The 23,525-nt window shown below is 34.1% G+C and overlaps 2 protein-coding genes across 3 annotated transcripts; one reads left to right on the top strand and one right to left on the bottom strand.

Moving 5' to 3' along the window:
* The first annotated feature begins 388 nt into the window (after positions 1–388).
* LOC140961300 (uncharacterized) lies at positions 389–6,153 on the top strand. The gene is made up of 8 exons (XM_073419736.1): positions 389–916; positions 1,697–1,869; positions 2,251–2,326; positions 2,404–2,652; positions 2,862–3,034; positions 3,897–3,966; positions 4,350–4,522; positions 5,936–6,153. The coding sequence occupies exons 1-8, from the start codon at positions 632–634 to the stop codon at positions 6,012–6,014; spliced, it is 1,278 nt and encodes a 425-aa protein (XP_073275837.1). The 5' UTR covers positions 389–631; the 3' UTR covers positions 6,015–6,153.
* Positions 6,154–6,479: 326 nt separating this feature from the next.
* On the bottom strand, positions 6,480–9,315 carry LOC140961301 (uncharacterized). Of its 2 annotated transcripts, XM_073419738.1 has the most exons (6): positions 9,207–9,315; positions 9,056–9,094; positions 8,791–8,913; positions 7,987–8,067; positions 7,796–7,894; positions 6,480–7,416 (listed from the first exon to the last, which is right to left on the bottom strand). In XM_073419738.1, coding segments are annotated over exons 2-6 (576 nt in total). In that variant the 5' UTR covers positions 9,057–9,094; positions 9,207–9,315; the 3' UTR covers positions 6,480–7,144. The 2 variants fall into 2 exon arrangements, with proteins under 2 accessions (XP_073275839.1, XP_073275838.1); XM_073419737.1 differs by having other exon boundaries at positions 9,056–9,304.
* Positions 9,316–23,525: the final 14,210 nt, after the last annotated feature.

Raw genomic sequence — 23,525 nt, 5'->3', positions numbered from 1 at the left:
CAATGAGTTTTTCCTAGTAAGGTTTTTAACGAAACAGTATAAAACACGTAATAAAGACAATAATTGTATTATGATCATCATCACAAGAGAGAGTGTTGAAAATAAATAAGAGTTGAAAATATTGAAAATTAGTGTGTGATGAAGTATGTAATGATGTAATTATTTTTGGATTATTTTAAAAGAAATTCTATAAAGAGATCTCTCAATTTGTGAAGAAAAAACACAATTGAGCGGATAAAATTTTATGAAGTGTGTAGTTTAATATATTTTGTGAGTTTGAGATTTTTACTTTTTACAATAAATTTTTATTTTTAACGAAAAAATTGTAATTTTATCCATTTATAATTAATTTGTCATTTTCTTGCCATCCACCGCCTCGAAAGTCCAACAAAAGAGCGTCAAATCTATCTTCACGTTCTTGCTATTCCAACTCCACAAAAATCCAACCAATGTGAGCAAATTTGACTTCATTTTCTGTCGATCCAGAACCGTCCAATCTTCAAATCCCCTTTATTTTAATACCCATATCTTCATAGTCATAACGTGTAATGAAAAACGTGAAGGGGAACGGGTCACAATTACAGAACTCAAGAACACTGACCGGCGAATCGTTGTTCAAGAAAAAGCTACAATGATACGTAAAGAACTCTCATTTTGCATTGACGATAAGTTTGGCGGAGAGACAACACATCAGAATGAAGACCCATTCAAAGGGAACGTTGAGAAGTTCACAGTCGGAGAAACTGTGGAAGATGATGGATTTAGTTTTGGGAGTAATGCAATGAACATGATTGAGGAACACTGTGATGAAAACGAAGGGGCAGAAGGGGGATTTGTGCCGTCGGAATATGGTGCCGTTGATGGTTGGGATCCTTCTGATCCTCTGTTCTTGAGGAATTATGCTCAGTTTCTTCAGGTTGGTACCTTAAATTTGGATTATGTGGTTGGGGTTGCTTCCCTTTTATTCTTACTGTTGAAAGAATTTTAACCGTGAAGGTGAACTGGGATTGTAGTCGAGTCTTCAAGAGAGGCAAATTTTATGATTTTCCTTATATATTATTATAATTAAAAGATTAATATATTTTGGTGTTCATCCTAATTCCTACATGTACTATAATGATGGGGTGAATTCTAGTTTTCTGCAAATTATAGACATTCTAGTCGAGGAAAATGAAAATAAAATGTGAGGTAATAGCTTTTCGTTTTGCTGCAGATTATTCCATGAATATATAAATCAATGGATGGCCAGTATATGTTGTAGATGGGTCGGAGATTGATTCTTTAATGGGTTAGATACTATCAACTTATTTACAAAGATAAAGAATAGTCTGTATTACAAAGATAAAGAATAGTCTTAATTCTGTCAATCAAGTTTGAACTTTAGGTGATACGTTAATTTGGCAAATCAAAGGAAGCATACGGCCAAAGGAGTGAAGAACATCATAAGCATTTAGTACCATATTTTAATGTTTCAAGAAAACGATTTGTGGATTTAAGCTGGTCAATGGAACTGCAATCTGTTATTATGCCATGCATTTCAAGTAATTTGAGACAAAGCTATGCAACATAATTTAAGTGATTTTGGACTATATATTCGGCCCCTACTAGTTAGTGATAAAGGTGGTGATGAATTTAAGTAGCAAATTTTTCCTTCACATATTTCTTCTTAGTAACATGTCAAAATATTACGTGACAGTCCAGAGGAGAGTTTTTTAAAGCTGAGGAATACTATGATCGTGCAATTATGGCAGACCCAACCAATGGTGAAATACTATGTCTTTTTGCCAAGTTAGTATGGGAGCTCTATCGTGACAAAGAACAAGCCTTGACTTATTTCGAGAGAGCAGCCCTGGCTTCTCCTGGGGATAGGTGAGAATTCTCATTTCAATTTATGTTTCGCTTTCAAGAAGTGGTACGATGATTGAACTTTAAATCTCATGTATATAACTTAATGCCAATAAAATCTTGCATCTGCAAAATACTTCTGAGAGAATAAGACTTATTTCAATAAATTGAACATGGACACAAATTCATGAATGGTTTTATACAAAAGCTGAATCAAGCGGAGGGGCTGGAAAGGCGGTTCCTTGTCCTTAACCTCTTTTGATTTTTCTAAGGATTTTCTTATTGAACATGTTTTACTGGTCAAATGTCTTTTAGCATAATTATTCTATATTAGCCATCCTACCCAACTCTGAATCCTAGCTGCATCTCTAGTATAATGGTGGAACTTTTTGGAATTTCTTTCAGTGATATTCTTGGTGCTTATGCGAGTTTCTTGTGGGAAATGGATGAAGAGGAAGAGGGTCATTTTTCAGACACTCAGGTTGTTGTCCTTTCGCAAGAAAATCATTGTTAAAGAATATCTAGTGTGTGGAACTTACGTTACAATGGAAATGTCAGGTTGATGATCAGAATGCAGTGTCATGGAACGATATGGCCAAGGATTTCGAGGAACAGAAAAGACCAATTAGCCCTCCTCTGCACCTTGCAATGGGGCTGGGACTCAACGTGCCTAGCATTATTAAAGATGCTGATGTGAAAACTGAACCGACTGAAACTACTGATGTTGAAGAATATTACAGGAGAATGCTTGAGAAAAATTCTTGTAACGCTTTGTTTTTGAAAGATCATACCGAGTTTCTAAATCAGGTAAAACTTGTGTTTCTGTAAATATGGGTTCTCCATTAGAATTATTGGTCAAGTTGAGCCCCACTCGCCAAAAACATAAGTTTCGCCTATCTAATATATTAAGTGGGCACTGGGCTCTTATCAACATTCATGGTTCTGGCATAGAATTAAGTTCCAACTAGTATTAGCTAATATTTATAATGCGGAAATCTTGGTTATTTACTCGACAGTCAAAGGGAGAACTTCAAGGAGCCGAAGAATACTACTCACGTGCTATACGGGAGGATTCGAGTAATTGGCCGATAATTTCGCAATATGCCAACTTAATGTGGCAGCTTTATCACGACAAAGAAAGAGCTGACACATACTTTAATCAAGCAATTGAAGCAACTCCCAGAGATAGGTAAGAATAATATTTCTTAATGAAATGAACATTATGTTATCTTCAGTCAAGGAGGAATGACTGCATGATGATTTTGTTCCTACTTGAAATGATGCCAAGATTAGGTCAAAAGCAAGGTTGTAAACGGCGGGAGGCAGTGGCTGGGCGGTCGGTTACCGCGTACCACCTCGACCGCCTAGGCGGTGCCCAGGCGGTGCCTAGGCGGTTGAATTTTTTAAGTAATTTTTTTATAGATAATCATAGATAATCATGCAATATAATCATTTTTATATAAAATGTGCAATTAAATAATGTTTAAGCACACAATATAATATCATACAGATAATGTGCAAACCAAAAAACGGGCGGCGGCGGGCGGATTGTGTGTGGTGGTTGAGAGTTAAGAGTTGAGAGTTGAGAGTGAAAACCCAAAATAAAATAAAGAAAGTGATGTGTGCTAGGGTTTTAATATTTAAAATTAGTTGACTTTGACTATATTTTTAAAATTGTTGACTAGGTTTTTAAAATTGTTGACTACAACTTAAAAATCTTGACTGCCTCGCCCGCCTGCTCGCCGCCTCGACCAGCCTCTCCAACGCCGTATAGCTTGGGCCGCCTAAAACACCCGCCTCATGCATAGGCGGTGCGGTCGAGGGCGCCTAGGCGGCCGCCTCGACCGCCATTTAGAACACTGGTCAAAAGCACTCTGATTATGGTGGAAATATTTTGGGATTTATTGCAACCCTAGTGGCAAAAAGACTGAATGAAAGAGATGACAGGAAATAAAGATAATCTAGTTTTTTTGTATATGTTTCTCTAAAGTCTAAGGATGTCTTATGCGCAGTTTCCGGGTTTATTTGTTGTATTTTTCTTTTGGTTTCAGCGATATTCTTGCATCTTATGCAAAATTTCTGTGGGAAATCGAGGATGAAGAAGAAGAAGATTCGACTAAGGTAGCTATAATCAGTTGCTATTGTTGCAACAATTTTGTTACTTAGAAGACTCAATATCCGAGTACTTGGGGTTGATGTTATCTCCAGATAGTCTACATATTAATGGAGAAAGTAGTGTAGCTTATCTTGAAAGTGACAGTTTTAGCCACCACCCCAACTCGGTTTCACTTTCTTTCTTGGGTTTTATGTACCTAGTGTTTCTCAGCTGAACCGTCATTTCCCTTTTCGGTTTCCCTTTGATTATTGTTTCCATTAAATTAACTTTGTGAAAATTCTACATAATTTTGTAGTTCAGTGTATATCTCCGACTGTTGCTAAAATGTGTTTCATTATTTGCGTCATTACCATTGTTGATGCGTTTTTGTTTCTTACCCGTTTGACAGTCTCAAGGAGGTCTAGAAGAAGATGAGCAATATTACTTAGGTGCAATGCGGGAGAATCCAAGGAATGGCCAGATAATGTCTGAATATGCTAGCTTAGTTTGGCGGATCCATGGCGACAAAAATAGAGCTGATACATACTTCAAACGATCAATTCAAGCGACTCCAGAAGACAGGTAAGCAAGGTTATGATTGTAGGTATATTGCATTGGCAGAGAAGTGGTAGAGTGTAGACTAACCACCTCTGAAATTAATAAAGGGAAGATATGAGAAATACGCTAAAGGGTAATTTGATATATAGCTAGTAAAAGCACAATATTGATTAATGAAAATTACAAAAACTTCAGTTTTCTGTTTATAATAAGGGATTATATGACGGGATCTTTAAATATATAAAGTTAGTATTAACTTCTAATTAACGAAATTTAAATCTATTCATTACGATATTAACAATGGGAAAATCAATCACTATTAGCTCATGACATGATGTATTTGCTTTATATAATTTCTTGTAATTGTCTGCATACTTCGAAACTTGTAAATGTTGTCAAGTATTTGTGTGTCGATATAATTTTGTTTACGATAAATCAACATATCCGTATTAAAATAGCTGTGATTTCCAGTTCAAATAGGGTTAGGAATTTGTTGGTACAATACAATGAATGACAACAAAACCAAATCTACCATATATAAGTTGGGTTCTATATGAATTGAAAGAATAAAGAATGATAAACTTTTGAGAGCTTAAAAATAGAATACACATGTAGCATCAATTTGTGAGGTTTAAACTAAACTTATTATTATTATTATATCAAAAGATCCATCTTTTCATCTTGATTTGTAAAAATTGACTATGCATAATGAAAATTGAAAGACTTTGAACAAGAAATATAAGGTATGGAATTTTATCAAAATGAATTAACTAAAGTTGGGATTGGACTGGTGAATTTGATTTGGAGAATTTGAGGAATAAGTTTCAATGATACTGTTCTTGGACGTATTTAAAATTCACCACGATTAATGCTGAAATTGTTTATCTTGATATAGAGTGAATTTCGAATTCACTTGAATTTTTGTCCATCAAACAAGTCAAGGAATGGAGTTCAAAAAATTCATCATTTCAAATCTATCTACTAAAACGCAACCTAAAAGCGCAGCCTAAAATAAAAGGAAAAACATAAAAAAATGAAGCTAACTAATAAATTATGGGCGAGAGTTATCTGCCAAATCTAAATCTTACACCTATTTACAGTAAACTTTGGAGAAAGAACATTCAAATGAGGAATATGTTTTAAGTTTCTATTCCTCAATGTTCAAGATTTTATTTGACCAAAGTGTTATCCTAGCTTCTTTGTTCAAATATCATTACCATCTGAACCTTGAATTGCCTGATTTTGGAAGTTCTTCTCCATAGTTTCCTATGAATAGTTGTGGGAACTAAGCTATTGTTTCTCTCCAAAATTTCGAATGATGATTGAGAAATAAGGCAAAATTTTCTTTTTCTATTTTGAGAAGAATCAATGCAACTTCTTTCCCTTCAATTTCCATGCCATCCAGTTTATTTTATGTGTAGCTCATTTTCGTTACAGCGACGTGCTTGCATCATATGCCAAGTTTCTGTGGGAGATAGATGATGATGAAGAAAAAGATTCCGCAGAGGAAGTTTAACTCTTTTCTTAATCTGGTGACACATTAGTTCATTAGAACAGTTGAAATAATCTTACGAGTCTCTCCAGCTGCTGTGAGTGTCAAGAATGTTGTGTAGTATGCTATTATGAAAACTAGTACCTGAGCATAATGTTGTTTACCCTCCTTTTGTCATCTAAATCAATCCTAATTTACAGAATCGCTCTTGATTGGACCGTGAATGGACTCGGCGGATGGGTCCATTAATGAACCGAGCTTTTTATCTATGTTATACCGAGAGTATCATTCCTGTATGTCATATGATAAGATGTGTGGATCACCTATTAGTTTTGTGTAAGACAGTAGTACGATAAATGTATCAAATGATATCAGGAGTATATATATCTCAGTGTAGCATATTCTGTACCATAAGACAAATTAAGCCAGCCGATTAATGATGTCTGCACACTGGATTAAATTAACTGGTTTAAGAGTAAACATGAGCATTCCTATTCGCTCTCCATTAGTTGCCTTTGTCTTCTCTTGCTTTTGTCATCTCCTCAGCAATCCCTTGCGATAAATACTCAATACTTTTGCAAAAGTATCATCCATTTTCAGTGGGAACAATCTTGATGTAATAAGTGCGGATTCAAGAACTTTCACACCACAACATCCACTTCAAAGATGTGGCAAAATTGTTGGTCGAATTCTTCATTTCGATGCTATAGGCAGCACAGTGTTCTACGGTAATAAACGTGAATGTAAAATGTTTAACATGATCATTTCTACATTATCAGCACTTCTGATGGCTTGTGGCATGTTTTGGTAACGAGGGCTTCGGAATCGAGAACAGGCTAAGATATTTTGGCCACTGGGATTAAGCCATCCACTTCTAAACAACGAAAATCGAATCCGAAAAACATCATTGAATTGGACATTGCACTCAGCTCACAAATTCATAACGGATAGCAAGTACAGAGTGAGAAAAAGCATCATCACAGTCCTCATTGAGACCCTCGACATTTCATACACCGTTCCCACACACACACCGGTCACACTTCATCGGTGTCTAAATAATTACTCAAAATCGTGAACTAAGGTTTGTTCGAAAATGTCGTCTCATTGTTGACATTTTTACACGGAAACTAGTCTCATGACAGCCTACTAGAAGTTCAACTCTGGATCGGTGCAGGTGCAACCCTTTTTGAATGTCTTGTTCTCACACTTGAATCAGCTATGGCTGTTCTCGCTTTTGCTCGAACATTGTTTGGGTTCTCTGTTGCTTCTTTCTTATGACTTTGTGCGGGAGAAAGACTTACAGAAACTGCAGATTTTGGAAAGACCTTGGACTGTGGCTGTTTGTTTTGACCTGATGTGTTATTTGTCAGGCCAGAAATCAGTTCTTTTCTTGTTTGTCTTTTGCCCCCGAAGATCCCATCATTATCTGGACATTGTTAGAGTTGCCAAAATAAACAAGGTAAGAATGCATACGGCAAGGCAGAGCAGAATACTCAGAAAGACAACTCCCATCCATGGATACACAATACAAAAATGTGCCTTGTGTAACTTGAAATAACACAATATTTTCAAATTCAAAAATTAACCATCATCTTTGCCACAAATATCTATCAGCTCGAGGGGTCTAGAATAGAAATACTACCCCTAATGCAATTGAAATATTTCTAAAAAATCTGAATAAAAACTAGCTAAACTAGTGCTGCATCAATACTAGTGCATGAATGGAAATCCTTCGTCCAAGTAACATAACATATACTAAACTTGTACTCACATCACATACACACGAAAAGGAAAGCATGAGTTACCTGGACTAGACAAGACAGCGCGTGGACGTGGAGCTGAATTTGCTCTTGCATTTTTCCGGTTCTCTTCCACACCCATATTATCGTTTTTACTTGTTTCTTCTGTTGATGAACCAAAGAATCATTAATTCAGTTATAAATTAGTCAGTAATGTTGCACTAAATAGCAACAACATGGGACGTTGAATATCAAACCTTTGGGTGTATGAAAGGTAGGTGGAGGAGATTTTGGGACAAACGATCCGGGAATTCTTACAACTAAATGTGGAGACTCGTCTACACATTCAAACAACAATTCATGTTATTGACATGTAAATGCATGACAGAGCTTCGTATTATCACATCTTCACGTATATAAAATGATTTTACCTCTAAAGTTTAAATTTGCAGGAAGACGTCTTACATGATGGCTACCAAGTCAGTGGACTTTATGTTCATTGACACTTGAAGTTTAACTGTATGAATTAGTGATAAATGATGACTCTTCCTGTGCAAAAGTTTATCCAACCCTCTTTTGCTTCTTTAATTATCACTATATTTTCCCTAAGCTATTTGCAGAAAGAATATAAGAAACTTGTCTAAATCATGATAAAACTAAAATAAAATAAACATCTGGTGTATCCTACAAAGGAGTCAACTTGTGCGCTAGTGAAGACTGGCCTTTTTTGTTTCTAATCTCCATCCAACACGAGAAAAAAGGAATAAAAGAAAAACCCGAAACAAAGGAATTATGCAGCTCTCTGAGCTACAGTACTAGCTTTTATTGTGAATCTGTGATAAGCATGAATACTCCCATGGTTTCATAAATCCATAGCGGAACAATCAACTTTCTTACAGTTCCTCAGGAAGCCTTAATTACTCAAGTCCCATGAACAAAGATCCAAGAATTCAATTTAAACAGAAAACATAACCAATCATAATACTGGAGCAACAAAAAAAAAAGACCCGAATCATCAAATTATTATAACAGTAAAAACGAAAGAAGATAGTCATCTGAACCTGAAGGAGAGAAATGGTGGGCAGAAAGCCATTCAAAAGCTTTCAAAGAAAGCAAAGAGCTTCTCTCATAAGCATATTGGCCAGCTTCTTCAATCTGTTCCTTCACCTTCACCTTTGGATACACTTCCAAAAACAACAAAACGAAAACACAAAACAACAAAATACCCATTTCAGAAATCAAGGAAAAAGAAACAAAAAAAGCCCGAGAAACATGATTCCAAAAATTTTAAACCAGGATCGTGAAAAAAAGACAAACTTTGCTCACTTTTTCCACGGGAAGACGGATCCTTTCTGGGATGATGATCTACAACAGAGGTATTGGTTTCAGGGTTAGAATTATTCTTGTAAACGGAAACAAGCAAGAATCATATGTTGAAGTTCTGAATGATCTATTTTTTGCAACGGGTCAAACAAACCTTGGAATGCAAGTGTCAAGATAGTGGATTCTGATTTGTGATTGTGCGTGTTTTCTATGCGAATTTTGAATTAACAAACGTTGAGGGAATTACTATTCAAGTCAACCACTACACTTTTCAGCATTTTGAATGGCAAGCCTTTTTTTTAAAAAAAAATAATATTTGGGGGCATTTTCCGCCCTATCAATCAAATGTATAAAGTCAGTATAAACAATCAACGACCCACAATACAAAATACATGACAAGATTCTTAAACTTCGAAAGCAAATCTATGATCGATCCACATTCTACTACATTGATTATATCCGATGAAGATCACTCGATGCAACATAAAATTTATGGAATTTTGAATATCACGTTTGAGTGAGATGATTCCATCCTACATGTAGGGGCACTACCCATGATAGAATCAAAGGCTCAAATTTAGCCACACATACATGGTGTCCACTAATTTTTTTAAAATCACATATGTATGTGAATCTTGTCCATTCAAACCATGTGGATCTATGCCCCACATATAACATCGAAGATACCGTTTGAGTGAACATTTTCTAGTTTAGTTTAACTCAATTTGTAAAACTAGTTAAAAATAGATTTCAACTTTTCATAGTAGTTTCAAAGCATATCCTAATAAATGAGACTGGTGGGCTTCATTGGCACAAAAAAAAAAGAAAAAAGACTTTTTTCGAAATTCTGCTAATTCAAAATATGTGAAATAGATTTTTTTTAAAAAAAAAAAAATTTCCTAAACTATGAGATGGAGAGAGCTCGAACTTGAGTCACTTACAGAGAGAAAGTGGGTGAAACCACTTAAGCCAAAACTCGATCTCAACAAGGGAAATAAATTTGAGATCATCGATCCTTTCGTCACACCAATATTATATTGAATACAAGAATAAAAAGATAGTTTTAACCTATGTGAAATTTGAATTACCTTTATTTATAATATTTATCCATATGCACAACTTTTCATCAACTTGAAAGGTTCTTTCTTATTAATATTATTCGTATGCACGTACACCCACAAATTATGGGTATTATCGATTGAACTCATTCAAATAAGGATAAATTCTCCTTTTATATCGAACAGATAATAAATCAATTTCACAAAAATTGAATAATAAGATGATCTGTAGAGTTTTTGTCATATTCATTGATGGAGTCTCTAAGAACCTCACACATCATAAATAAAATATAAAATATTCGTAAAATATTTTACCATCCAGGTTTATTTTGAATAGTCCAATAATATTTAATTCATAGAAATTATTTTTTTAGGGCAAAAACTTGTGTGAAACGGTCTCACGGGTCGTATTTTGTGAGACAGATCTCTTATTTGGGTTATCCATGAAAAAATATTATTTTTTATGCTAAGAGTATTACTTTTTATTGTAAATATCGGTACGGTGGACCTGTCCCATAGATAAAAAATTCGTAAGACTATCTCACAAAAGACCTACTCTTTTTTTTTTCAGGGGAAAATATAAAATGCCCCTTCTTATTTACAATAATTCAATAATGTTTATTTTTCAGTGATACAAACAATATAAAATGTTCAATCTTCTTGATGCGTATGTTTCACGTACACTCTCTTTCCCTTCGCAGATGAAAACGTGTAAAATAGGGAATTTCGAGTACACTCTTCAATACGGCAATTGTTTTGAAGAAATTGCGGAAAGCCTTGCTTCAAAGTAATTATCACATTTTACATTTTTAAAAAAAATTAAATCAATTAATATATAAATACTTTAGAGATTATATTAAAACTGATTTTTTTAGGGGTAGTTTATTTATTATAATGTTTATAATTAATTAGAATAATTTTTTAGTAAGATTATTTTGATTATATTTTAGCGTGTAATCATTATGTGGATTACCATCGGTTAGAATAATTATTGTAGTAAGGGTATTTTTTTATATGTACAAAAAACAAGAAGTAAAAAACATTTTGGTAAGAAATTATTGATAAATTGGTAAATTAGTACGTGAACTATTGTAAATGATTTAATTCATACATGATATGTTATGATAGAAGATAACAGTTTAGAGGATGGTGGATGGACTATTTTAAAATTATGACAAATAATGATAAACTCAAGTTGTTTTAACAACTCAAGTCAATATCTCAATCAGATTGAGTAAATTAAGCTACTAAAATATTTAAATGTGGAAACAGCTCAAGTTACTAAGTGAATACGATTTATGCTAGTGCAAAAGTATCGTTTCAAGCTAGAAAGTCCACAACACAGATGACAAAAAAAAAAAAGATAAATAAAATGACTGAAAGTAAAGGATGCCAGAAGTTTTTTTTGGAAGTTCGGCGACTAAACTTCTACGACTCATTTTTTTTTTGTTTCTAGGAGGATTCACTAGAAGATTTGATTGGTATAACCCTTTGCACAAACTACTCAGATTTAGGACTTATCTCTTACCTAATTAAAACATTTAGCATATTCTTTTCTTAACTCGATCTGTTAAGAAATAAGTTTCTGACAGTTACAGTGATTCTCACAATACAATACAACTCATGTAAATAAAAGATAATTGTGAATACAAAGTGCACAAAATAATCCTTAATCGATCTGATAGAACTTTTTTTTGTGTGGAAGAAAAGCTTAAGAATAAATCTTGTAAGAGATACTGGGTGATTTGAAAATGTTTGATGAAACAGTCTCTTCTTTATTACTGATGCAACCTCTTTTTTTATAGGTGTTCGTTCCCAACATTAACAAATATATATGGTACTCGCATATGTATTTGGTAGCCGACAATTAAGCAGAGAATGCCACATGTCCTTTTCGTGTTTCTAAATATAGTAGCGGTTAATTCAAATTCCTTGGACAATAGCTTAAAGAGGTAACCAAGAGATCTTTATTCTGTATTTTGCTGACAACTCTTGAAATACACTTAGAGATAGTCTGTTGTATTAAGAGAATGTTGCTAGATCAGTATAAAAACTAATATGTTATGCTCACAGAATAAATGCTGACAACTTGATTTCGCTTGAGTTGTTGCAAAATTCTTATCAGATCGGTTGAGTTGGATGGTTTGATTTGTCTGTAAAAGTTTGTATGTCTCGTCTTTTGTCAGCACAGTTGATCAACATAGACTATCAGTTCAATTCACTGAATCCTCTATTTAGTAATTTAACTTAATTCAGTATTAGTTAGTTTGTGATCACCAAAACTTATATTCAACTTTTATCTTAAAAAGTTTCTCTCTTTTTGGTGATATTAAAAGTAAGCTGTTTGTGTAAATAATAGAAACTTAACAAAATCTAAACTGAAAAACAGAACTATTTACTGGTAAGATGCGGAGATAAATAAAAAAACGAAAACGATAAGTAAATAAAACATTATATCCTGTTTTATCATTTTCTGAAAGGTTGATGTGAAGAGTAGTTGGGTCTATTTCCACCACTTGAGCTGCTGTGATGACCACCACTACTGGGACTTCCACCAAGTGGTTTTTTGTGTTGAGGCGAGGAAGGATAAAGCTTAGACTGTTCTTTGGGCTTTTCCTCTTTTTTGATATCAGCCAGGTCTTGTTGTAGAAAAGTAACCACCTTAGAATTTTGTTTTCCTAACGTCTCAATATGACATGTGAGCACATGCACTTGCTTGTCGATCCTGCAGACCACATTAGCAATGGATCTTCAAAATTCAGTGAGCAATTGAGATAAGGACTGATGAACTAATTTTACTTTATTAAATTGTGGAAAGTCTGGTTCAAGTTCTTGATCTATATTTTTAAATTGCAGAGGCGAACTAGGTAGAGAATTCTATGGCAGTACAAGTTTTAGAAAATTATGTTCTGTATTAAGTTGAAGACCAATTTGTGGTTCAGGGTCATCTACAATTTCTTCAGTTGGAATTTCTTGAATCTCTGGCAAAACCTGTTGTTCTCTTTCTTGTGCTGTTAGTTTTCGAGAAGTTAGAAGCGGTGGAGCTTGGAACATGTTATAAATAAGGTCATCGAATGATGGCAGTTGCAGAGGAAATGAAACAATTTGTTGTACTTTTAATTCTTTCTGTTGAGAGGGGCTAAGAAACACTCTGCTGTTCGTTTGAGTCAATCTGTTGAATGATTGGAAATGATGTATCTGAATTAGATTCAACTAGTACAACTTGTTACAGGGAAATGATTGTTGTGATTACTGAATCAGTTTCTCATGGAACAGAAACTTGGCTAATTTCAGGAGCAATCGTGTTGTCCAAAGTTTGCAGCATCGCATCTGTTGTAGTCATTGATATTTTCTAGGAAGTCGACAAAAGTGTGTGAAGGCACTTGAACTTCTTCAAGCTTTTCAACAGCTAAACGTTGTTCTTTTTCTTGAGGCAAATTTAGATTGGACACATTTTGATCAATGGAGGGATGTCATTTTTCATGTTGATAAGTTTGTGTCAGCTGGTCTTCTTCTTGATTAAGATGTTTGATATGTTCCTCCAGATCCATCTTGTTTGATGGAATATCTTAATGGGATTCTTCGATAAGAAGAGGTAGTTGTAGTTCTGTTCTCATTAGATTCACTCTCATGGACAGCTCATGCGCATCCATCTCCAACTGACCACTGATTGCAGAGTCATCTTAAGCCGTTGGATCCTGAGAGTTGAAGTTCTGTCTTTTCTTGTTTAAAAGAACATTTTCTCTTATCATCATTGCCAAAACTCTATTTTTTTAATGCTTCAGATATTACTTGTGCCTCGGTCCATTCCCATATTTGATTTTCTTATGCTATCATTTATTCCAACTTCTTCAGGGTCTTGATCTCTAAGTAATGCCCAAATGTTTTGTTGTTCACCCACTTATCAAACTTCTTCAGCTAAGTTTAGACTCTATTTTCCACTTCTTGCATTGCGAGATTGATTCTGTTTTGAATTGGTGACAATGGCTTGGTGGGTTCTATGAGGACCCTTTTTCCTTTGGTTTTAGTGTCAATATGAGGTAAAAGTGATTCATGGGAAGTGATGTTGGTTTAAAAAAAAATTACACTGGGCAAAACCTTGCTTAAAGGAATAGCTGGAATAAGAGCTGGTCTGATAGATTCGTTGAAATGTTTTATCAGTGTAGTTATCTTGGTTCTCTTCTTCTTCATAGGAGTTGGGATGAAGAATTTGTTGAGTGGGAGTTCTCGTGATCGGAATCAGTCCATTATGATTCAGATAATGCAACCACCAATTTGTGCTTAATTGGTGCTTTCTTTGGAAATTTTCTCTTCTTCTTTGCTTCGCCAGTTTCCTTCTTTACTTTCAACATATCATCTTTTGGAATGATATTCTTTGATTTGTAAATGTCCATGGAATTTTATTGAGCACTTTGTGAGAGTGCGCAGAGAAGAGGATGGTCCCATATGAGCTCTACATTGTTCCAAAATTCGACAGATAGGGACAACAAAATCTTGGTGCAGCTTATCTGGATGAGATATCATAGTCACCAAAATGTTGTAGATGACAACATAGCAGTTGATCTTGATGGGGACAGTAATGACAGTCATCATTTCTAGACGTTCCACAGTGAAATTGTAAAAAAAAAAAAAACTTACTTTGGCTGTCAGCAGTTTGGTCACAATGTCATTCGGCAACCGATATTAAATATTCATGTTCTTCTTCTTCCCGAAGGATTTGAGAGGAGCATCGAACATGGATAATTTAATCTTCATTTCTTCAATGGTTGTAGAGGGCAACTTGTTGAATTCGGTAATCCCTTATGTCGGCAGACCTAAGTCGTCAATGAACATCTGCTTGAGTAATGGAAATGGTTTGATCACATATTGTACATAGCACTACTTCATTGTCAATCTTGGCATGCGCGAAATATTGTGACAGTCCTTCAAAGATATAGCTTGCACCGTCCAGGAATCTCTTGAGTCCAGTGGCTTCCAGATTCTTGAACATAGCTACCATGCCATAACTACATCGAAAACAACTTGAAGAGCATTGCTAGTGAAGGAAGACATTTTTGTAGTTTGAAAAAAAAAAAACTTGAAAGCAAATAATCTTGTAAGTTTATAAACTCTAGAGAAGATGATTAGAACACAGTAAAAAAATGACTCGGATATATTTTATGAAAATATATATGGTCGCATAAGAGACAAATATGCCAGTTCACATGTCAACATATTTTTGGATAATTTAAAATTTTGAAAAGTAAGATGAATCGTCATACCCCTTACATTTAAAGTAGTAAATAAATGTATCTCATAAAATAAAATATAATAATAAATCAGATAATTAACCATCATTATCATATTGTTTTTGGATAAATGTCAACAGATGAGAGGTATAAGATAAGATCGAACTGATCACAAACTTGAGTTGCAAGTAAACTTTAGCTTTTGACTTCATTGTTGTCTTATCAGCTTGATCTGAAAATTTCCCTTTAAGAACATGCATTATTAATTTAAATAAACAAATCATAAAGTATTTCTAAATTAAGAAAATTTAGTCTTGGTTATTGGTTTGGTGAATTTGACTACCACTTGTTGATCTGCTGAGACATGTTCTAATCTGATATCTTTTTTCATTACATAATTTGTAACGTCCCGAAAATTTGAAAGTTCACGTAAACCACATGCATGCAAGTTATTAAATTTCTTTGGTATTTTATTAAATTGTTTTAAAGCATTAAATACATGTTTATTTCATTAATTTGTGTTTTAATTCATGATTTATTTAAAGTTCATACATAATTATTGCATAAAGAATTTATTTCATGAAATTTTAAATGTTGGTGCATTAAATATTTTTAAGTTGTATTTTGCGCTCGAACGAAGAACGGAGACGGGAAAATTATCAGGAAAATTATTTTTATTACATGATTAATTTTTATTAATTAATTTAAGATGTTTTAAAGGTATTTTTCAAGAATTGTGATTTATTGGGTATTTTTACCTGCATGATTTTATTTTTATCCGATACACAAATTTTATTGAATTGGAGGATTTTTTGAGGGTTCGGCTAATATTTTCAAAAACTTTCTAACACGAAATATTTTTCGAGAGTGTGTTTGAATTTAATGAAAATACTTTTAAGTTTATTAGACTTAAAATTCTTTTTAAAATCTTAAATGACAATTTAGAGCACATTATCTATTAATCAACTATTTTAATAATACCCTAAACTAAAACTAAACCTACCCTACACTTATTTCCCCACCCACCAACCGACACTCCCTTCCAATCATCACTTTCTCTCTGTTTTCAGTAGCAAAACACCAAGCATCCATCGGTCAAGTTTGGGCTTTCAAATTGCTCAGTCCTTGCATATTCATGGCTATCTCTTTCGGTTTTTGCATGAAATCTCACGGTTTTGGTTGCAACTCATGTTTTCTTTATTTCGGTGCAAAGGGCTGCTTGTGTGATGTCGAAGGGGCTGCACCAGGTGCAGATCGAGGATGTATAGGACCGTGTAACAATCGAAACCCAGCTGGTTTAAGGGTCCGAGCGGTTGATCCATTTAACGTGAGTAAGGACTAAGTCTAGTGATTTGCATGGGCAATCATACATGGTTCGATCCTGGTCCAGGAGCTGACCCTCTTGGGTCCGTGACAGGGCTGGGAGAGGGCCACGAGCTGCTGGTTTTGGTCCAGGAGATGAGCGAAGGTGTAGGTTGAGGGGTGGCTCGGTTGGGTCGTTGGCGTGCTTCGGTTGTATCTAGCGATCGTGGGTGTGGTTTGGGTTGCTTGGGGATGTGACCGTGAGCTTTATGAGTCTAATAGGGTCCTAAGGTGGTCTAGGTTAGGTTGGGTAGTGGCTGGTCCCATGGACTAAAGGCTAGAAACGATATTAAGAGAAAGGGGTGGCTAGGATTTTCAAGTGATTGATTTGTAGGATTTTCCAGCAGCATGCAGGCTATGGCGGAAGGGTTTAAGGCGCTGGTCTAGGTGTTTTAAGGACCTTTAAGATGTGTATAAAGTGAAATAAAAAGTTTGGAAAAATTTGGAGGAGATTCGACTTGATTCGGATTAAAATCGGAACCTCAGTCCAAGTTTTAAAACGAATCGGTTAAGTTATGAAATAGGCTCGATTTTATGTCTAGAAATACTTTGAAATATGTTTTAGACATTTTTAAGAGTTTGATAAGTTTCGGATCAAAATAATGAGTTTTGGATTCTAGATTTAATCTTAATAAAATTATGGAAAATTTTATTTAAGCTCAAATAATTATTAGAAGTCTAAGTTTTTAATTTGAAAATTTTATGCTAAAGTTTGGTTTAATTCGGGATTAAAACGCATTAATATGTTTTATTTAAAGATTAATTTAAAATTCATCGATTTAAGCCGAATAAAAATATAGGAAAATTCTTTTAGGTTTAAATAAATATTTGGGACATGTTAGAGTGAATGAAATTAAGAAAATGTCAAAAACGTGGAATTTTACGTCTAGGGGCAAAACGGTAATTTTGAGTTCCAGGGACAAAATGATCATTTTGCACCCGAGATGAGATTTTGGTCCTGGCAGCACCCTGAGCACAAAATTTACTATATTTTAAATGTTCATGCATCATGATTCACGATTTGTTAAGATTTTATGAAAATATACGTTGTCTGCTTGAATTTAAAGAAAATTACATATGTGCATGATATTTTTTATAAGTGATGAAAATGATAATGTTTTGAATGACACGAATTAGTTGTGGCTATCGAAGTATATGTAAATATTTAAGACGTATATGTAAATGCTGATGATGAGGCATAGGCACAGTGGATGAGTAATCCTGTCACTGATGTCCGACAGCCACCGGGTACCATGGTTCTATGTATAATGGATCCATCGTAAATGATGAATGATGTACGATAGTCACCTCTAATGAACTGAATTCACTAATGATAAATGATAAATGATGAATGATAAATGATGAACGATGAACGATGAATGGTGAACGATGATTAACGATGCACTGTTTTGACACGTCACGATTTCATATGATACGTTTACATTAAGATTTTAAAGTTCATGAAAGGTATGTTGATTACATGATATTTTCACTACTGTGTTCTATGTATATGTACTTGTTATTCCTGGTACAAGTGTGTTGAGTTTTTAAGCTCACTAGGAGTGTGTGATGCAAGTGAGTTTGTTGATGAAGGGACTGGAGGTGTCGAACTATGAGTAGACAGATCTGGTGTGGTGACACGACTCGAGGACCGCATATTTTCCGCATTATAATTTATGAGATTGAATGGAGATGAATATTTTCCTACGTTGATGATTTTTAAGAGTTCGATTGGTTCATGTTTACGTATGATTGGTTCATGTTTACGTATCATTTTTAAATGTTATATTTTTCTGTACAGCGCATGCATGTGAAATGTATAAATGTTATTTCGAAAATGTGAGCTTTATAAAAAAAAATAAAAAATTCTGCACTTTTAAAAGGGTAGACGTGACATAATCTCTTGTGAAATTATGTCTAATATCAATATGCTTGGTCCTTGAGTGCAACGCTGGATTGTGCTTTTTCCTTTCTATTTTACAACCTGCATATTTTGCATCAAAATAACCAATTAAATTGAAATTGGAATATTTTGGATACCAAAGTTCAACATTTTGAGTACTCTTAAAATATTTCTGAATACATTTGGTAGCAATATAACGCGATTGTTTAGGATTTTTCTAAAACCTAGAACATATGCAGACAACAAATATGATGTTTGGTCTACTAGCAGTTAAGTACAACAACGAACAAATTAAAACTCTGAAGAATGATACATCAACTGATGGTCCAATCACATCCTTGTCCAACTTTATTGAGAAACTCATGGGTGTTAATGCTGTTGAGAAGTTCTCCATTCCTAATTTCTAGAGATGTTCTTTGGTGTACTTATCTTGTTTAATAAAAATTCCTTAGTCAAGATGTCTAACTTGCAATCCGAGAAAGAATGTCAGCTCGTCCATCGTACTCATTTCTAACGAGTTGATTTCCATTCTAGATATAATAAGGTGTATTTTCATGTCTTTTATTGATCATCGATCTGTTTTGAGTATAACACGCAATTTTTACAACTTCAGCTCAGAAGCACTGTGAAATTCCAGAGTCACCTAACATGGTTCGAGCTGCTTTCTTATGTGTTATGTTCCGTCTCTCAGCAACAACGTTATGTTGAGGTGATCTGACAGCTGAAAGCTCATGTTTGATTCCATTGTCTTCTAGATAAATTTTAAGCAACTTGTTAAAAACTCAGTTCCTCGATCACTTCTGAACATGTCAACCACCAAGGTCTTCAAATTCTGTAAATGCTTTGGGATCTTTATACGTTGGGAACTGGTCTGGTCTTTGGAACTTAAAAAGAAAAACCTACGTAAATCTTGAGAAATCATCAACTATCACCAAAGTGTACTTTATTCTGCCTAAGCTCATCACCGGTAAAGGATCAAATAAATAAAAGTGAAGTAGTTCAAAACATCGAACTGAAGAAGTACATTTTTTGTTCTTGAAAGTTGATCTGAATTGATTTTCCATCTGACAAGCTGAAAAGATTTTGTCATTTGAGAAGTCAATCTCGGGCATAATTGATTTACCTATTAGTATGGTTTTACCATTTGGATTCTTCATAGTGCAAGTGTGTTTGTGAAATTCTATATTATATTCATTGTCACATAATTGATTTATGCTCATTAGATTATAACATAATTTTTCAACTAGCAGTACATAATTGATAACAATATTACCATTGATAACCTTATCATTTCCCATAGTTTAACCTTTTGAGTCATCTCCAAAAGTGATCATTGGACCTTGATATTCAATGATTTCATATAGTAACTTGACATTTCCTGTCATATATCTTGAACATCCATTGTTTAGGTACCATGTAGATTTCTTCAACAACTTCATCAGTTGTTCATGTAAGCGCAAATTAAAAATGACTTTAATACCCACATCTATTTGGGATTAGAACATATTAATTCCTTTGAGACCCACATCTAAATAATCCTCATAGATGTTCCATTGCATTTCTCCAATAGGGTGTATGATTATGCTAAAATCTTGCTAATGTTGTATGGTATGTACTTGACGAATCTTTTTTAGGCATTTTCTTTTAATTAGTTAACATTTATATATTTTGAATTTGTTTGCAATTGTAATAACTATTATGTCTGACCTTTATTAATGAGCTTTTTCTAGAAAAACTCTTATCATATCTGCTTGATTTTGAATTAGGATCATATCCATTTTTGCTTAGTCTGTTCTTGAGTCATCTTGACTTAGAGAATTCTCAGGTTCACATATCCAAGCCCAAGATGCATTCCTTTGTTTTTCTGATAAACATGTTGACTAACTTGAATTTCAGGCTCTAAATGTACATATATGATGTTGGATCTGACAAAATCTATGACACAAATGATTACTTATTTTGGAAAGGTTGCAATCATTATTGTCAGAGCCTAAGCCTGATCTGTCACTAGCTTGCTTTTGACCTTCTTGCATTTTTCCAAGTGAAACAGAAAACTTTGTCTAAGTGTTGACCAAAATTTTTTAACCTTTGATTTTCAATCATTGTTACTTGGACTTCAGATCACATATTTTCATTTTCATCCACGCTCTTATCATGATCAGATGTATGTAATCAGAAATAAATTCCGACATTCTTGATAAAGGTATTGATGAAAAGAATGAGGCTAATTAGGGTAAGCTTTAATAAGAATAAATATTATTGTTAGTCACATGGAGATGTGAACCCACAGCTAACTGTATGTTGGAACATTTCATGTTCACATTATTGATTTTGATGTTAACAAAAGTTTTTATTGTGTTTCTAACATATTTACTCAAGTGTGAAGTTATTAACACAAGAAGCAAACTGAAATTGAATTCTGCACAAACTGAATTTCGGGCAAGTTTCGGTGTTTTGATGATATCTCTCTACTGGATGATTCAAATGACAATCCGCCAATGTTAACTGATCAGAAAACGCAATTTGGAGCAAGTCGTATTTCACATCAGTTGGGCAAAATCGGATGTTATCATGTTCTAACTGATCGCTGAATTACCGAACTGATTGCACGCAAACAGCAATCAGTTGGGTTTGAGCGGTTGCGGTATTTTGATCATATCTCTCAGTTCGGTTATCAAAATGAAACGATTCAGTATGAATTGAAAAGATAAGACAATGATCTACAAATCATTTTCAGAAGTAAAAGTATGAATCGAAGCTTAAAATGCTGATAAATGACGATGCAGCTATTAATTTTGCACAAACTGAAATCAGCTAGGCTGATTTCAGCTGACCAACTGGACTGAACTGAACCAGCTGCTAACCAACTGAATCATACCAGCAGCTGACCAACTGAACCGAACCAGCAGCTGACCAACTGAACTGAATTGAACCAGCTGTTGACCAGTGGAGTTGACCAGTCGGGAAAATGTCCAGCAAGGCGAATTTGACCGTTGCAATTTCAGAAACAGTACAGAATCTTTCCAAATGGTCATATTCATGTATCTAACGTATATATCATTGTTGGGACCTATAAATACAACATCTAGAAGATCAAACAAAAGCTTTTGAAGAGGATTCAAAGCATGGACAGTTAGCATGAAGAAATCAGCTAGTTGAGAGCACAAGCTCTTGTGTGAGGATACATTTGAGATGTACACTGTAAATGATAAATTCCTCACACACAATCACTCACACATATACAAGAGAGTTGAACTTCAAAGATTAGTTGAGTGAGTCTTGCACAAAGACAGTAAACTTGTGTATGTAGTCTTTGTATATGAGACATTAAACAATATACTGATTGTGAGGTGATGTCTACAATCTTGAGTGGTAGGAGTTCAGTTAGGCAGTAGTGTAAGTCCTAAGCTGAGTGGGTTTGTACAAAGAGTTGTATAAATCAAAGTCTTCTAGTGAATCCTTCCCAAGGGAAAGAAGGGATGACGTAGGAGCATTTGAAGTCTCCGAACATCCATAAACAAATTCGTGTCTATTTGTTTATTGCATTTACTTATCATTTTAAGAGTTTTAAATATGCATTATTGAAGCATTTTATGTGTTCTTCAAATATCAAAATATTGCATACAAAGTGTTTGATAAAATGATTCAACTAAAATATTTTTACTCATTCAGCTTGCATATATTTTAAATGATTTACAAAATGTTTAATCGGTTTCTACGAAGGATTATTTCGAGTGTCTTCCGCTTGGTTTGAACACCAAACTCAATTTAATTAATCGGTGTTCAATATTTCAAGAACCGAGCTATTGTAGCTCAACGATTTTCCCTCAAACCGATCCTAAAACTGTATCTCTGAACCATTGAGGGTCAGAAAAGTATCAAATTCTGTGTTCCTGCTGATATAGTCAAAGTTCGAGGAGTTGAATTTAGAGACTGTAGTTTGATAACAATAAAAAAGAATGCTTATAAAGAAGTTTATAAGTAGATTCAATATGATGAAACAAGCAGGAGTTAGCTTAAATGTTGAGTGAAGAGAGTGAAACTGCATGTTTTGAAGAAAGAATAAAAAATAGATCAGTAGAAATTTTAATCTTCGAAATTTTCAATCTTCATTTTATTAACTCGATTTTTATCTTAGATACATTGGTGTTGTCAGATCGTCGATCGTGATTATAATGAGTTCATAGTTATATTTTTTAATTTACTAATTAAATAATACTATTAGTAATAATAGAGGAGTTATTTAATTTTAATTAATATTTATATGCATATATATATGTAATGTCTAGGAAATTCGAACTACGTAAACTGACTGCATGCAATCTAGGGTTTACTAAAATATGTGTTTAATTATTTTTATGCATTTAATGCATGATAATTGCGTGGTTTATTAAAGTTTCATGCATAAGGTCTTTCAGTAGTTTTTCACGCTCGAACGAGGAATGGAGACCGGAGATAATTAAGGAAAAATATTTTTATTAAATAAATATTTTTATTTATTTAATATATGGTGAATAAGTGAGATTTTCGAAAATGAACCTAGGTGGAGTATTTTTACTCCTCGGGTCATTTAAAATTAGTACGCAAATAGCGAGTCGGGGGAGTTTTTGAGGGTTCGGGCAATATTTTCAAAAACATATCAAAATAAAATATTTTTCGGAAGTTTTTTTGGGTTTGATAAGATTATTTTATTGCTTAATGAACCTAAAATATATTTTACCCCTTTATTTTTAATTAAGGGCTCATTAGCACCTTATATTATAAACTAAACACTACAACTAAAACCCTAAACCTAGTGCAACCATTCAGCCGCCCCATCCACCCTCTACCAGCAGCATTTTCGAAAAAATTTGCAGCAACCACCTTCGATTTTCCCCAAGGTCTTGCAAAGAAATTCCTCTCCGTCTCTCCAGTGCACGTTC

This window comes from Primulina huaijiensis, chromosome 16 (genome assembly GCF_012295235.1).
Source record: "Primulina huaijiensis isolate GDHJ02 chromosome 16, ASM1229523v2, whole genome shotgun sequence".
NCBI classification, from domain to species: domain Eukaryota; kingdom Viridiplantae; phylum Streptophyta; class Magnoliopsida; order Lamiales; family Gesneriaceae; genus Primulina; species Primulina huaijiensis.
Note: the sequence above shows the minus strand (reverse complement) of the source record. Positions and strands in the feature narration are given on the sequence as shown.

Bases quoted from the DNA above. Each gene is read 5' to 3' on its own strand.
- LOC140961300 (XM_073419736.1), top strand. From the start codon at position 632: ATGATACGTAAAGAACTCTCATTTTGCATTGACGATAAGTTTGGCGGA. The intron at 2,653-2,861 runs GTAAAACTTGTG...TTTACTCGACAG, and splicing joins ATACCGAGTTTCTAAATCAG to TCAAAGGGAGAACTTCAAGG. The intron at 3,035-3,896 runs GTAAGAATAATA...TTTTGGTTTCAG, and splicing joins GAAGCAACTCCCAGAGATAG to CGATATTCTTGCATCTTATG.
- LOC140961301 (XM_073419738.1), bottom strand. The intron at 8,068-8,790 runs GTTCAGATGACT...TTGAATGTGTAG, and splicing joins CCACCATTTCTCTCCTTCAG to ACGAGTCTCCACATTTAGTT. The intron at 7,895-7,986 runs GTTTGATATTCA...GTTCATCAACAG, and splicing joins TACCTTTCATACACCCAAAG to AAGAAACAAGTAAAAACGAT.